The sequence below is a fragment of the Balaenoptera physalus genome (genome assembly GCF_965194825.1).
Source record: "Balaenoptera physalus genome assembly, chromosome: 4".
NCBI classification, from domain to species: Eukaryota; Metazoa; Chordata; class Mammalia; order Artiodactyla; family Balaenopteridae; genus Balaenoptera; species Balaenoptera physalus.
Window position 1 is genome coordinate 81,307,143 of NC_138891.1, and position 14,158 is coordinate 81,321,300.

A 14,158-nucleotide genomic window follows, 5' to 3' on the forward strand; every position below is an offset into this window, starting at 1 on the left:
CATCCTGCTGGTCCCCAGGTTGATTTCAGTGAGATTTGTTCTATATATGGTTGTAGCTTTGATGTATTCATGAGGGAGATGAGCCCAGTCCTCCTACTCTACCATCTTGATCCCACACACACTAAAAATTTTGACATTTTAAAGTGAGAAGAACTATGAATAAAGATTCACGAAGGTTTGACCTTTGATCGTGAATAAAGATTCATGATCTGACATAAAGATTCATGAAGATTTGACCAGAGAGGAGGTTGGCAAGTTCAGGTCCAGATTGTGAGAGTCACTGTATAGCATTCAAAGAATTTGGATGTTGTCCTTGAGACTGTGGATATTGACTGGCCTTTCTATAAAGCCAGAGAAGATGTCTAGATCTGCATTTTAGAAACAGCCTCAGCAATCAGGATGAGAGATTGGCAGCCAGGTCACAGATAGGAGGCTTTGATAATAGCTCCATCAAGAAATGAAGAGGGGGCTTCCCTGGTGGCACAGTGGTTGAGAATCCGCCTGCCAATGCAGGGGACACAGGTTCGAGCCCTGGTCTGGGAGGATCCCACATGCCGCGGAGCAACTAGGCCCGTGAGCCACAACTACTGAGCCTACGCGACTGGAGCCTGTGCTCCGCAATAAGAGAGGCCGCGATAGTGAGAGGCCCACGTGCCGCGATAGTGAGAGGCCAGCGCACCGCGATGAAGAGTGGCCCCCACTTGCCGCAACTAGAGAAAGCCCTCGCACAGAAACGAAGACCCAACACAGCCAAAAATAAATAAATAAATAAATAAAAATTAAAAAAAAAAAATGAAAAGGGCCTGAACTAAGGACCTGCTGATCAGGATGGAGAAGGGATAGGGGCAGGGTGGGATTCGAGAAAGATGGAAGCCAGAAATCAACAAGACATGGGGGGGAGATTAACCAAGATGGCGGAGTAGAAGGACGTGCTCTCACTCCCTCTTGCGAGAGCACCAGAATCAAAACTGGCTGCTGGACAATCATTGACAGGAAGACCCTGGACTTCACCAAGGAGGATACCCCACGTCCAAGGACAGAGGAGAAGCCACAGTGAGACGGTAGGAGGGGCGCAATCAGAGTAAAATCAAATCCCATAACTGCTGTGTGGGTGACTCACAGACTGGCGAACACTTATAGCACAGAAGTCCACCCACTGGAGTGAAGGTTCTGAGCCCCACGTCAGGCTTCCCAACCTGGGGGTCCGGCTACGGGAGGAGGAATTCCTAGAGAATCAGGCCTTGAAGCCTAGTGGGAATTGATTGCAGGACTTTGACAGGACTGGGGGAAACAGAGACCCCACTCTTGGAGGGCACACACAAAGTAATGTGTGCATCGGGACCCAGGGGAAGGAGCAGTGACCCTGGGGGAGACTGAACCAGACCTACCTGCTGGTGTTGGGGGGTCTCCTGCAGAGGCGAGTGGTGGCTCTGTTTCACCGTGGGGATAAGGACACTGGCAGCCGAGGTTCTGGGAAGTTCTCCTTGGCCTGAGCCCTCCCAGAGTCTGCCATTAACCCCACCAAAGAGCACGGGTAGGCTCCAGTGTTGGGTTGCCTCAGGCAAAACAACCAACAGGGAGGGAACCCAGCCCCACCCATCAACAATCAAGTGGATTAAGGTTTTACTGAGCTCTGACCACCACAGCAACAGTCAGATCTACCCACCACCAGAGCCTCCCATCAAGCCTCTTAGATAGCCTCAACCACCAGAGGGCAGACAACAGAAGCAAGAAAAACTACAATCCTGCAGCCTGTGGACCAAAAACCACAGTTACAGAAAGATAGAGAAGATGAAAAGGCAGAGGGCTATGTACCAGATGAAGGAACAAGAAAAAACCCCAGAAAAACAACTAAATGAAGTGGAGATAGGCAACCTTCCAGAGAAAGAATTCAGAATAATGATAGTGAAGATGATCCAGGACCTCGGAATAAGAATGGAGGCAAAGATTGAGAAGATGCAAGAAATGATTAACAACGACCTAGAAGAATTAAAGAACAAACAAACAGAGATGACCAATACAATAACTGAAATGAAAACTACACTAGAAGGAATCAATAGCAGAATAACTGAGGCAGAAGAACGGATAAGTGACCTGGAAGACAGAATGGTGGAATTCACTGCTGCGGAACAGACTAAAGAAAAAAGAATGAAAAGAAATGAAGACAGCCTAAGAGACCTCTGGGACAACATTAAACACAACAACATTCGCATTATAGGGGTCCCAGAAGGAGAAGAGAGAGAGAAAGGACCAGAGAAAATATTTGAAGAGATTATAGTCGAAAACTTCCCTAACATGGGAAAGGAAATAGCCACCCAAGTCCAGGAAGCGCAGAGAGTCCCATACAGAATAAACCCAAGGAGAAACACGCCGAGACACATAGTAATCAAAGTGGCAAAAATTAAAGACAAAGAAAAATTATTGAAAGCAGCAAGGGAAAAACGACAAATAACATACAAGGGAACTCCCATAAGGTTAACAGCTGATTTCTCAGTAGAAACTCTGCAAGCCAGAAGGGAATGGCATGATATACTTAAAGTGATGAAAGGGAAGAACCTACAACCAAGATTACTATACCCGGCAAGGATCTCATTTAGATTTGATGGAGAAATCAAAAGCTTTACAGACAAGCAAAAGCTAAGAGAATTTAGCACCACCAAACCAGCTCTACAACAAATGCTAAAGGAACTTCTCTAAGTGGGAAACACAAGAGAAGAAAAGGACCTACAAAAACAAACCCAAAACAATTAAGAAAATGGTCATAGGAACATACATATCGATAATTACCTTAAACGTGAATGGATTAAACGCCCCAACCAAAAGACATAGACTGGCTGAATGGATACAAAAACAAGACCCGTATATATGCTGTCTACAAGAGACCCACTTTAGACCTAGGGACACATACAGACTGAAAGTGAGGGGATGGAAAAAGATATTCCATGCAAATGGAAATCAAAAGAAAGCTGGAGTAGCTATACTCATATCAGATAAAATAGACTTTAAAATAAAGAATGTTACAAGAGACAAGGAAGGACACTACATAATGATCCAGGGATCAATCCAAGAAGAAGATATAACAATTATAAATATATATGCACCCAACATAGGAGCACCTCAATACATAAGGCAACTGCTAACAGCTATAAAAGAGGAAATCGACAGTAACACAATAATAGTGGGGGACTTTAACACTTCACTTACACCAATGGACAGATCATCCAAAATGAAAATAAATAAGGAAACAGAAGCTTTAAATGACACAATAGACCAGATAGATTTAATTGATATATATAGGACATTCCATCCAAAAACAGCAGATTACACATTCTTCTCAAGTGCGCACGGAACATTCTCCAGGATAGATCACATCTTGGGTCACAAATCAAGCCTCAGTAAATTTAAGAAAATTGAAATCATACCAAGCATCTTTTCTGACCACAACGCTATGAGATTAGAAATGAATTACAGGGAAAAAAACGTAAAAAAGACAAACACATGGAGGCTAAACAATACGTTACTAAATAACCAAGAGATCACTGAAGAAATCAAAGAGGAAATTAAAAAATACCTAGAGACAAATGACAATGAAAACACGACGACCCAAAACCAATGGGATGCAGCAAAAGCGGTTCTAAGAGGGAAGTTTATAGCTATACAAGGCTACCTAAAGAAACAAGAAAAATCTCAAGTAAACAATCTAACCTTACACCTAAAGAAACTAGAGAAAGAAGAACAAACAAAACCCAAAGTTAGCAGAAGGAAAGAAATCATAAAGATCAGAGCAGAAATAAATGAAATAGAAACAAAGAAAACAATAGCAAAGATCAATAAAACTAAAAGTTGGTTCTTTGAGAAGATAAACAAAATTGATAAGCCATTAGCCAGACTCATCAAGAAAAAGAGGGAGAGGACTCAAATCAATAAAATCAGAAATGAAAAAGAAGTTACAACAGACACCGCAGAAATACAGAACATCCTAAGAGACTACTATAAGCAACTTTATGCCAATAAAATGGACAACCTGGAAGAAATGGACAAATTCTTAGAAAGGTATAACCTTCCAAGACTGAATCAGGAGGAAACAGAAAATATGAACAGACCAATCACAAGTAATGAAATTGAAACTGTGATTAAAAATCTTCCAACAAACAAAAGTCCAGGACCAGATGGCTTCAGAGGTGAATTCTATCAAACATTTAGAGAAGAGCTAACACCCATCCTTCTCAAACTCTTCCAAAAAATTGCAGAGGAAGGAACACTCCCAAACTCATTCTATGAAGCCACCATCACCCTGATACCAAAACCAGACAAAGACACTACAAAAAAAGAAAATTACAGACCAATATCACTGATGAATATAGATGCAAAAATCCTCAACAAAATACTAGCAAACAGAATCCAACAACACATTAAAAGGATCATACACCACGACCAAGTGGGATTTATCCCAGAGATGCAAGGATTCTTCAATATACGCAAATCAATCAATGTGATACACCATATTAACAAATTGAAGAATAAAAACCATATGATCATCTCAATAGATGCAGAAAAAGCTTTTGACAAAATTCAACACCCATTTATGATAAAAACTCTCCAGAAAGTGGGCATAGAGGGAACCTACCTCAACATAATAAAGGCCATATATGACAAACCCACAGCAAACATCATTCTCAATGGTGAAAAACTGAAAGCATTTCCTCTAAGATCAGGAACGAGACAAGGATGTCCACTCTCACCACTACTATTCAACATAGTTCTGGAAGTCCTAGCCACGGCAATCAGAGAAGAAAAAGAAATAAAAGGAATACAAATTGGAAAAGAGGAAGTAAAACTGTCACTGTTTGCGGATGACATGATACTATACATAGAGAATCCTAAAACTGCCACCAGAAAACTGCTAGAGCTAATTAATGAATATGGTAAAGTTGCAGGATACAAAATTAATGCACAGAAATCTCTTGCATTCCTATACACTAATGATGAAAAATCTGAAAGAGAAATTATGGAAACACTCCCATTTACCATTGCAACAAAAAGAATAAAATACCTAGGAATAAACCTACCTAGGGAGACAAAAGGCCTGTATGCAGAAAACTATAAGACACTGATGAAAGAAATTAAAGATGATACCAACAGATGGAGAGATATACCATGTTCTTGGATTGGAAGAATCAACATTGTGAAAATGAGTATACTACCCAAAGCAATCTACAGATTCAATGCAATCCCTATCAAATTACCAATGGCATTTTTTACGGAGCTAGAACAAATCATCTTAAAATTTGTATGGAGACACAAAAGACCCCGAATAGCCAAAGCAGTCTTGAGGCAAAAAAATGGAGCTGGAGGAATCAGACTCCCTGACTTCAGACTATACTACAAAGCTACAGTAATCAAGACAATATGGTACTGGCACAAAAACAGAAACATAGATCAATGGAACAAGATAGAAAGCCCAGAGATTAACCCACGCACCTATGGTCAACTAATCTATGACAAAGGAGGCAAAGATATACAATGGAGAAAAGACAGTCTCTTCAATAAGTGGTGCTGGGAAAACTGGACAGCTACATGTAAAAGAATGAAATTAGAATACTCCCTAACACCATACACAAAAATAAACTCAAAATGGATTAGAGACCTAAATATAAGACTGGACACTATAAAACTCTTAGAGGAACACATAGGAAGAACACTCTTTGACATAAATCACAGCAAGATCTTTTTTGATCCACCTCCTAGAGTAATGGAAATAAAAACAAAAATAAACAAGTGGGACCTAATGAAACTTCAAAGCTTTTGCACAGCAAAGGAAACCATAAACAAGACGAAAAGACAACCCTCAGAATGGGAGAAAATATTTGCAAACGAATCAACGGACAAAGGATTAATCTCCAAAATATATAAACAGCTCATTCAGCTCAATATCAAAGAAACAAACACCCCAATCCAAAAATGGGCAGAAGACCTAAATAGACATTTCTCCAAAGAAGACATACAGACGGCCACGAAGCACATGAAAAGATGCTCAACATCACTAATTATTAGAGAAATGCAAATCAAAACTACAATGAGGTATCACCTCACTCCTGTTAGAATGGGCATCATCAGAAAATCTACAAACAACAAATGCTGGAGAGGGTGTGGAGAAAAGGGAACCCTCTTGCACTGTTGGTGGGAATGTAAATTGATACAGCCACTATGGAGAACAATATGGAGGTTCCTTAAAAAACTAAAAATAGAATTACCATATGACCCAGCAATCCCACTACTGGGCATATACCCAGAGAAAACTGTAATTCAAAAAGACACATGCACCCGAATGTTCATTGCAGCACTATTTACAATAGCCAGGTCATGGAAGCAACCTAAATGCCCATCAACAGACGAATGGATAAAGAAGAAGTGGTACATATATACAATGGAATATTACTCAGCCATAAAAAGGAACGAAATTGAGTCATTTGTTGAGACGTGAATGGATCTAGAGACTGTCATACAGAGTGAAGTAAGTCAGAAAGAGAAAAACAAATATCGTATATTAATGCATGTATGTGGAACCTAGAAAAATGGTACAGATGAGCCAGTTTGCAGGGCAGAAGTTGAGACACAGATGTAGAGAATGGACATATGGACACCAAGGGGGGAAAACTGCAGTGAGGTGGGGATGGTGGTGTGCTGAATTGGGCGATTGGGATTGACATGTATACGCTGATGTGTATAAAATTGATGCCTAATAAGAACCTGCAGTATAAAAAAACAAACAAAACAACTAATACTAAACTTTCATTGGGTTATTTGTATGGAAATATGTTAATATAAATGTTTCAGACATTACATGAAATTTCTAAAAATCTTATATTTGTATTTGTATGGAAATATGTATGGAAATATGTTAATATAAATGTTTCAGACGTTACATGAAATTTCTAAAAATCTTATATTTGTATTTGTATGGAAATATATATGGAAATATGTTAATATAAATGTTTCAGACATTACATGAAATTTCTAAAAATCTTATATGTTCTGGTATAATGTTATAAGTAATAATCCTAGTTATTACTTTAAAATGTATATCTCAGAAATAACTAATTTTCTTGTCAACTGCATTATTATGAACTTTCATCAAATCTTTTACCGTGGTCATTTTTAAGTCTTTTGTCATTTACAGACAGTTCTGGGTGTACTCTGATGATTTTGCAAATATGTTCCTATAAAAGGGTTTCATCTTCAAGAAATTCATGGAAAAGACTCTGACAAGTACAGGTTTCTGGTAACTGACTGTACTGCTGAACTGAATGAATAAGCATTTTCAGAACTCTGATGAAAAACTGATGAACTCATAAAAGTGCTAACAAAAGATCAAGATGAAAAAAAAAACAACAGTTAATTACATGGGACTGAGTGAACTGATGAGGATGAGTATAATTTTTGTGACTTTCTGCCTGAATTTAAAAAAAAAAAAATAATCCCACAAGGACTCAGAGGCAGGGAATATACAAATCAATTTTCACTGCAAAGTAAAGGAGCTGTTACAGTGGAGGATTACTGGACTGAATGGCAATATTATGACATAGTATGAGTGTGTTTCATGTTTGGTAATTGCAATCATTGTTGCTTTTGTTGTGGTCATCCATGTACAATGCTTGGTGTCAGTCTATTTATCTCTTGTAAAAATAAAATACAGTGTGTGAAAAAAAAAAAAAAAAAAAAAAACAAGACATGGAGCTTGATGATACACTGGGACTCAGAGAAGAGTCAAAGTTAACTGAGATTTCTGTCTTAAGCTATTGAATGAACAGTAACTATTAACTCAGAGAAGATATACTTAAGAGTTTTGCTTGAGGGAAGCAGTGAGGTAGTGGTCCTCTGAGACCTCTAGGTGGGGACTGAAATAATGATAATGGTAACAGGTGATGTTTCTTGAGCACTAAGCACCATTCTCCTTTGATAATTAAATCTTAACAATCAACATAGAGACATCTTGATTTGAAAGAATCTACTGATGTCAAGTTAAAAGCAAGACTGCTCAGAGTCAACATTTCTGGGAACCTAGACCGAAATATGTAGGAGAAAAGTAGTCACAAGCTAATCAGTTAGTCTTAATCGTAGCTGTTGCAATGTTGTAAGTGTGTGTTCCTGACCCGTCTGTTGCCAGTGATGAGCCATTATATTTTATACAAATGCCATGAGTGGTATTCCAATAAATAACAGATTTTAGAAGTAAAATAAATCCTTAGCTTAGTATTTTGATGTGTGATTCTATGCAGTGTTATTAATACCAAAGAGATATAAATCTTGCATTATTCAAATATTGCCCAGTAATATCCACTGGTGTTTTCTAGTGTGTGAGTATTTGCTGTAGATTACAGTTCTTTGAAAATAATAGCAGAAATGCAAAGAGAAGTAGATGGGAATGTTGCTGTAGAATACACTGACATGAAATCAGAAATGGATTTAAAATCTGAATTGGCAAAAGTAATACCTATTTCCATGACAAAACGAAAATCAGGGCAAAAAGGCAGAGTATTTTCACTGTTAAATAAAGGAGATGAACTAATATGAAGCAGCGTGTGTCTTCACGTCTGCCTCAGAGGTGCTTAGGATGTTCTCTTAATGGGGACAGGTTCTCTCTGTCTCCCCTGTCCATCTCCATCCTAATTCAACCAACATCAACACAGAAAGGAAATAAAATTTTCTTTCTATGTCTGGAAAATTTGGCGTGAAACAAAGATCAAGACTGTTGGATACTTAATGCTGTATAGTGTTTTTAAATTTTCTTTTAGAATGACAGCGTTTAAATATTAAGTATTTGTGATATTATCTTTGAATTTTTAAATAGGTTTTATTTTTGGCATTTATTTTGTGTTAATGTTCCCATTTTTACTGTTTTTTATCATCAAATGTTTGTATCTGGTTGAGATAATTTTTTACATACTTTTGAAATATATAGTATGTCATAATATATTGGTTCAAATAACAATAAACCATGTATTCATTATTTTTTTCTAAAGAATACTTCTGAAATTTTTATATAAGAAATGACTCACTGTTTATTATTATGGTCTCGCATTATTATTTTAAAAATGCGTAAATCATATAAAATATAGAGTAATTTGATTTTGGAAGTCTGATCTCTCATCCTCAAATCCTGAGTATTAATATTTATTGGAATTTGGAGACATTCAACATTTTCCCAATTTCTTGATTTTTCTTATGAATCAGAAAAAGATATAAATTTCCCAAGCGATGCCAAGAGGGAATCCCAACGTGGAAGCCTTGCCAGGCACTGTGCATTATCTCACTCAGTCCTCACAGTAGCCTGTGACGTAGAAGCATGTTGGCAGTTCCATGTCGCACACGAGGAATCAAAAACATAGATGCAGAAGAGGTAGCACCTTTATGACCACCTAGCTAGCAGGTAGTAGAGCAGGTTCCACCCCAGGCTGCCTGAGTTTAGAACACATGCTCTTAGCCAGTGCACCGTGTACTAGGCAGCAGAGAGGTGGTTCTGGAACTAAGGAGAAAGGATGGAAGTGGAAATGTGCACTTATATTTATTTTTCTCTAAATTCTGTAGGGCTTCTGGTCCAGGTACACAGCTTGTGTGGGATACAGTATTGCTGTGAACTGGGGTGTGATGCAATTTGTTGCTTTCCAAACTGCAGTTCCACACTGTTGAACTTCCCCTTTTCTTTAAAAGAAAGAAGATCTAAAGAAGATTTATTCTCTAACTTCATTTCAACAAATTACCCTGCTCCAGAGCAGGCCAAGTGAAGTGACAGATTGAGGAATCAGCCCATTTCGTTTCAGAAAGGGCCCTGTGCCCGTGGCAGGGAGCAGTCTGGTGCTGGCTGCAGAGGTGCTCCCATCTCTGTGTTGTTGCCTTGACTACCTAAACAGCCCTCTTCTGCTTCTGGTTAGACCTGTCTTACTCATGTGTCTGTCCCATTCTCTGGTTACGTTCTGAGTTCACTCCGGCGTGGTGTGTCAGCCTCACCGAGGAGGAAAGAACAGTGGCTTCACCTTTTTTTTGAAGTTGTCATTTTATTTTATTTTAGAATCTTTACAGTTTACCTCTTTCTGCGTGCCAGAATGCTGCTTAGATCAGCTGTTAAAAATTTCCCAAATTCTCTCTATGGAAGTGTCAACAAAATCACTGGTTTGGTGTGAGCTGATCAAATTTCTAGAATTTCAGGATTTAGGAAAACAACAACACAGTGTGTGAAATTGTGGGGTTAGTTGCCCAGAGATTATGGTTTTGTTGCATGATGACATCTGCTAACGTATTGAAGGTGGAGTTAGACAGATGGCTTAGTTTAATACTCACAGCACTGGGACATTGATTGCAAGGTTAGGAAATATCCTATAGATGCATCCCACAGAATATTGTGGTTTTAAATACCTTACAAGAAAGTCAAATGTGTGTATGGTGGTTATGAGCTTTGGACATGACAGACCTGATTTTTTGTGCTGCTATTTGTGTACTGTGTGATCTTGGACCAATTGCATAGCTTCTCTGAGCTTTTTCATCTTTGAAAAGTAGGGAATATAAAACTTAAGGTTTGTACGATTAAATGAGACACGTAAAGCTCTTAGTGCAGTGTATGTGGTACACAATAGACACTCGAGAAGATAGCCCATTTATTTATTTATTTATTTATTTATTTATTGAGCACCTTTCTGTGTGCTGGGTAATTTCTGAGGAGGATGATACAGTGATGAACAAGACAAACACAGTCCCTTATCTTAACGAGACAAGTAGGCAAGAAATTATAATAATGGGGTAAGTTCCAGCACTAGGGATTACAGGGTGCTGGGGAGCACATAGGAGGGATGGTTAAGGAGAGCCCGGGAAATCAGGTAGAACACAGAGGAGGAGAAAACAATTTCCCTCCAGACGGACCCAATTATCTGAGTGAATTCACTGAAAAGCCTCATACATTGGTAGCCATCAGAGTTGTTAGTTTTTAAGGAAAAGGAAATAACACACAAGTGTGAACCAAATAACCACCAAGTATATTGACTTGAGTGTGTACAGTACAATTCATATGTCCAAGTAAGACATAAGTATAAGTCAGTAAGATATCCATATAGTAAGATATCCATATAGTAAAATATCTATATAGTAAGTAAGATATCCATATAGTATGTGTTCGACCATTTAAATGCTCCCATTAAAAAACAAAAACAAAAGCAAAAAAAAAACCAACCCTCCCTTCCCTGGCCTGTATATTGAAGTTAATTTCAGTGTGTGTTTGATGAGTCATTTGTTAACACTACCCACTATATTATGTTAGAAGGCAGGGAGATAACCCTGAGGGCGGTTGCTGTCTGGGGCTCTTTCAGAATTTGCTCATCCTCACTAGATGCCCCTCTTAAGCACTCTGTATCCTCTAGTGATGGCACGTACCCCACTTATTGTGATTTCTCACCTACTTGTCTCGTTAAGGTACAGGGCTGGGTGTGTCTTGTTCATTATGATATAACCATCCTCAAAAATTATCCAGCACACAGAAAGGTGCTCAATAAATATTTATTTGTTAAATGACTCTGCTTCTGCCTTTGATCTAAGTAGAAATGAAGGTTGCCGGAAGAAACTAGGTGACTAAATCTTAGTTTCATGTAGAAGTTGTCAGCACAGGGTAGAGATAGCTCCAGGTGTTGCCCTAGGAGTACGTGGACTTTGTGCCACTAGTGTGCCACCAGGAGGCTTTTCCTGATTTGCTGCTATTTTTGAGCGGTGAGTGGCTGGAAGAGTTGTGCACTGCCTGAGGGAGACCACAGTGCAGCCTGAGCTTAGAGGTAGGACAGCCCTCCCTTCAGTTCCTGTTGCCCAGCTGTGTAATCTTATCACTCATCTAAAGCCTCGGTTTCCTTATCTGTTCAATGGGATTGATGATAACAATACCGTGAAGAGTTAGTGTAAAGATTGAGATCATATGTGTAAAAGCTTAGCCAGTGCTTGGCACGTAGTAATAACTATTAACTTAGGTTTTTATTATCACTGTAAGTCATTTGCGTTTTGTTTGTAAGGAATAAATCAGCTATCCTAATGTTGATAAGTTACTAAAATGTGAACCACTGCAATATTTCTTGGTAATATCGGTGTGGTCACCTGGGAAATGCATGGCTCAGATCTCCTGCTGTGGGAACGTAATTGACTGACAGCCCCAGTGGCTTCCCGCAGCGTCCACCACTGCTTCGCCTGGGCAGCTCCCAGCCAGTCACTGGGCACAGTGGGGCTGCTAATGCAGGCCCATTCCTGCAAGGTCTAAGACGCCTTTAACAGGTGACCTTGGCTCAAGGACTCCCCATCAGCCTGGTGGAAACTTCCATAAGGCTGTGTTGCAGTCTGAGACGCTCCCTCCTTCCTTCCCTCTCCCCTTCACAGGGGCCAGACCTGTACTGCAGTCTGAGCCTCTCCTTGCTTCCTCCAGGTTCCTCTCCATTTCCCTTACTGCCATTTCCTCCAGTAAACCTCCTGCTTGTCTTGGTGTCCACTTCTTGGAGGAGCTGGACTTACACAAACAGTTATCATAGTTGTTGGAAGGGAGTAACAGTCTACACCCTTGAGCACAGAGAGGATATGTTTTCCATCAAGTATGAAGCAGACGTTATTATAATGAGTTTAGCTTTGTATGTTATTACATTTCCTCAAATTAAAATTTGGTGTTTCTGATCATAAATTCTCTAAAATACGCATTAGCCAACATTTCCTCAGGGAAGGCTGCTCACCTTTAGGACCTCACACTAATCTGCAGATTAAGTTCTAAGACTGCCCTTATTTAGGACAGTCCTCTATAGCTCCGGGTCTTTAACGTATGTTATTATTTTAGTCTTTAACCTTCATGAACCAAAAAAAATCTCTCCAAAAAAAGGTGTTGATAGCTCTTCACTGTTTATCTCTTTTTATAGTCTTCTGCTGATTTCTTTGGTTTTCTTATTTTCTTTCCTAAATCCTCACTTGACTGTTACTTTTGTGACAGACCAGCTCCAGGGAACAGTCACCATCCGGAACATCAGCGCCCTGTCATCAGGTTTGTACCAGTGCGTGGCTTCTAATGCCATTGGGACCAGCACCTGTCTTTTGGATCTCCAGGTTATTTCTCGTAAGTATGTAAGATTCTGATGTCCACTCTGGGTCTGAATGCCAAGATCTTTGTTAAACTAGGGAATGAAAAGTTCTGCTTGTTTAGAGGTTGTTTGAAGATTAAATAGAAATTCTTTTGATTTTAATCATTATTGAAGATATTTAATAGATGTGTTAGTATACTTCTCAGCCTCAGCAATACGACTTCTTCTTTATGATAAAATGTCTTCTCAGGATCATTAGAATCAGATCAGTTCTGATTATATAGTGCGATAGACATATTAAAAATTTGTAATGATCTTACAGTCATGGCAAGACCTTCTTGTATTTTTTCCTAATCCCTTATATCTGCTTAAATGTTGGGTGCCCAGGTCATACATAAGCAGTGCAGAAATTTTCTCTTTAGTTGAGAATTCTGGGTTGTTTGAATTCCAGTTGCAAAAGGGAATGATCTGGCTGTGATGAGGTAATAAGTTATCCTGCTGCTTGCCAGGTTCATTTGGGGCAGGTCAGGCAAATAGTCAGGTATGGTCTTTTTCCTGCTCTGCCCTGGTTGTGGCTCTCCTACAGCTGTTCGTTTATTGAACGAATTGCTCGTTCATTCAATAAATGTTTGTGAGCCTATTGTGTGTTAGTCCTAGCCACTGAGGATACAGAAAATTAAGTGAGGTTTAACTTTAAATGGATACAATACTGTAGGCAATTTTGTATATTTTAAGAAGATTCTTTGGTAGCCTTTTATGTTTATGAAGTTGTGTGAGCATATTCTATTTCTCTTTCTCTCTTTCTCTCCTTTTTTTTCTTTAAATATACCTTAAATATATTTTGCAGCCCAGCCCAGGAGCATTGGACTAATAGCTGGAGCCATTGGCACTGGTGCAGTTATTATCATTTTTTGCATTGCACTAATTTTAGGGGCATTCTTTTACTGGAGAAGCAAAAATAAAGAGGAGGAGGAAGAAGAAATTCCTAATGAAATAAGGTTTGTGTGTCAGATAATTTATCCTGACATTGGCATAGTCAATGTCTGTATTTCTATTCATTTTGGCAGCTAAGA

The 14,158-nt window shown here is 39.0% G+C and overlaps 1 protein-coding gene across 4 annotated transcripts in view; it reads left to right on the top strand.

The window, feature by feature from the left end:
* Positions 1–14,158, top strand: part of IGSF11 (immunoglobulin superfamily member 11) — a 160,898-nt gene that overhangs the window by 141,926 nt on the left and 4,814 nt on the right. For all 4 annotated transcript variants that reach the window (XM_082460079.1, XM_082460078.1, XM_082460077.1 and 1 more), the window contains 2 exons: positions 12,998–13,120; positions 13,933–14,083. In XM_082460079.1, coding sequence (XP_082316205.1) covers positions 12,998–13,120; positions 13,933–14,083 — 274 coding nt within the window. The remainder of the gene's footprint in view (positions 1–12,997; positions 13,121–13,932; positions 14,084–14,158) is intronic.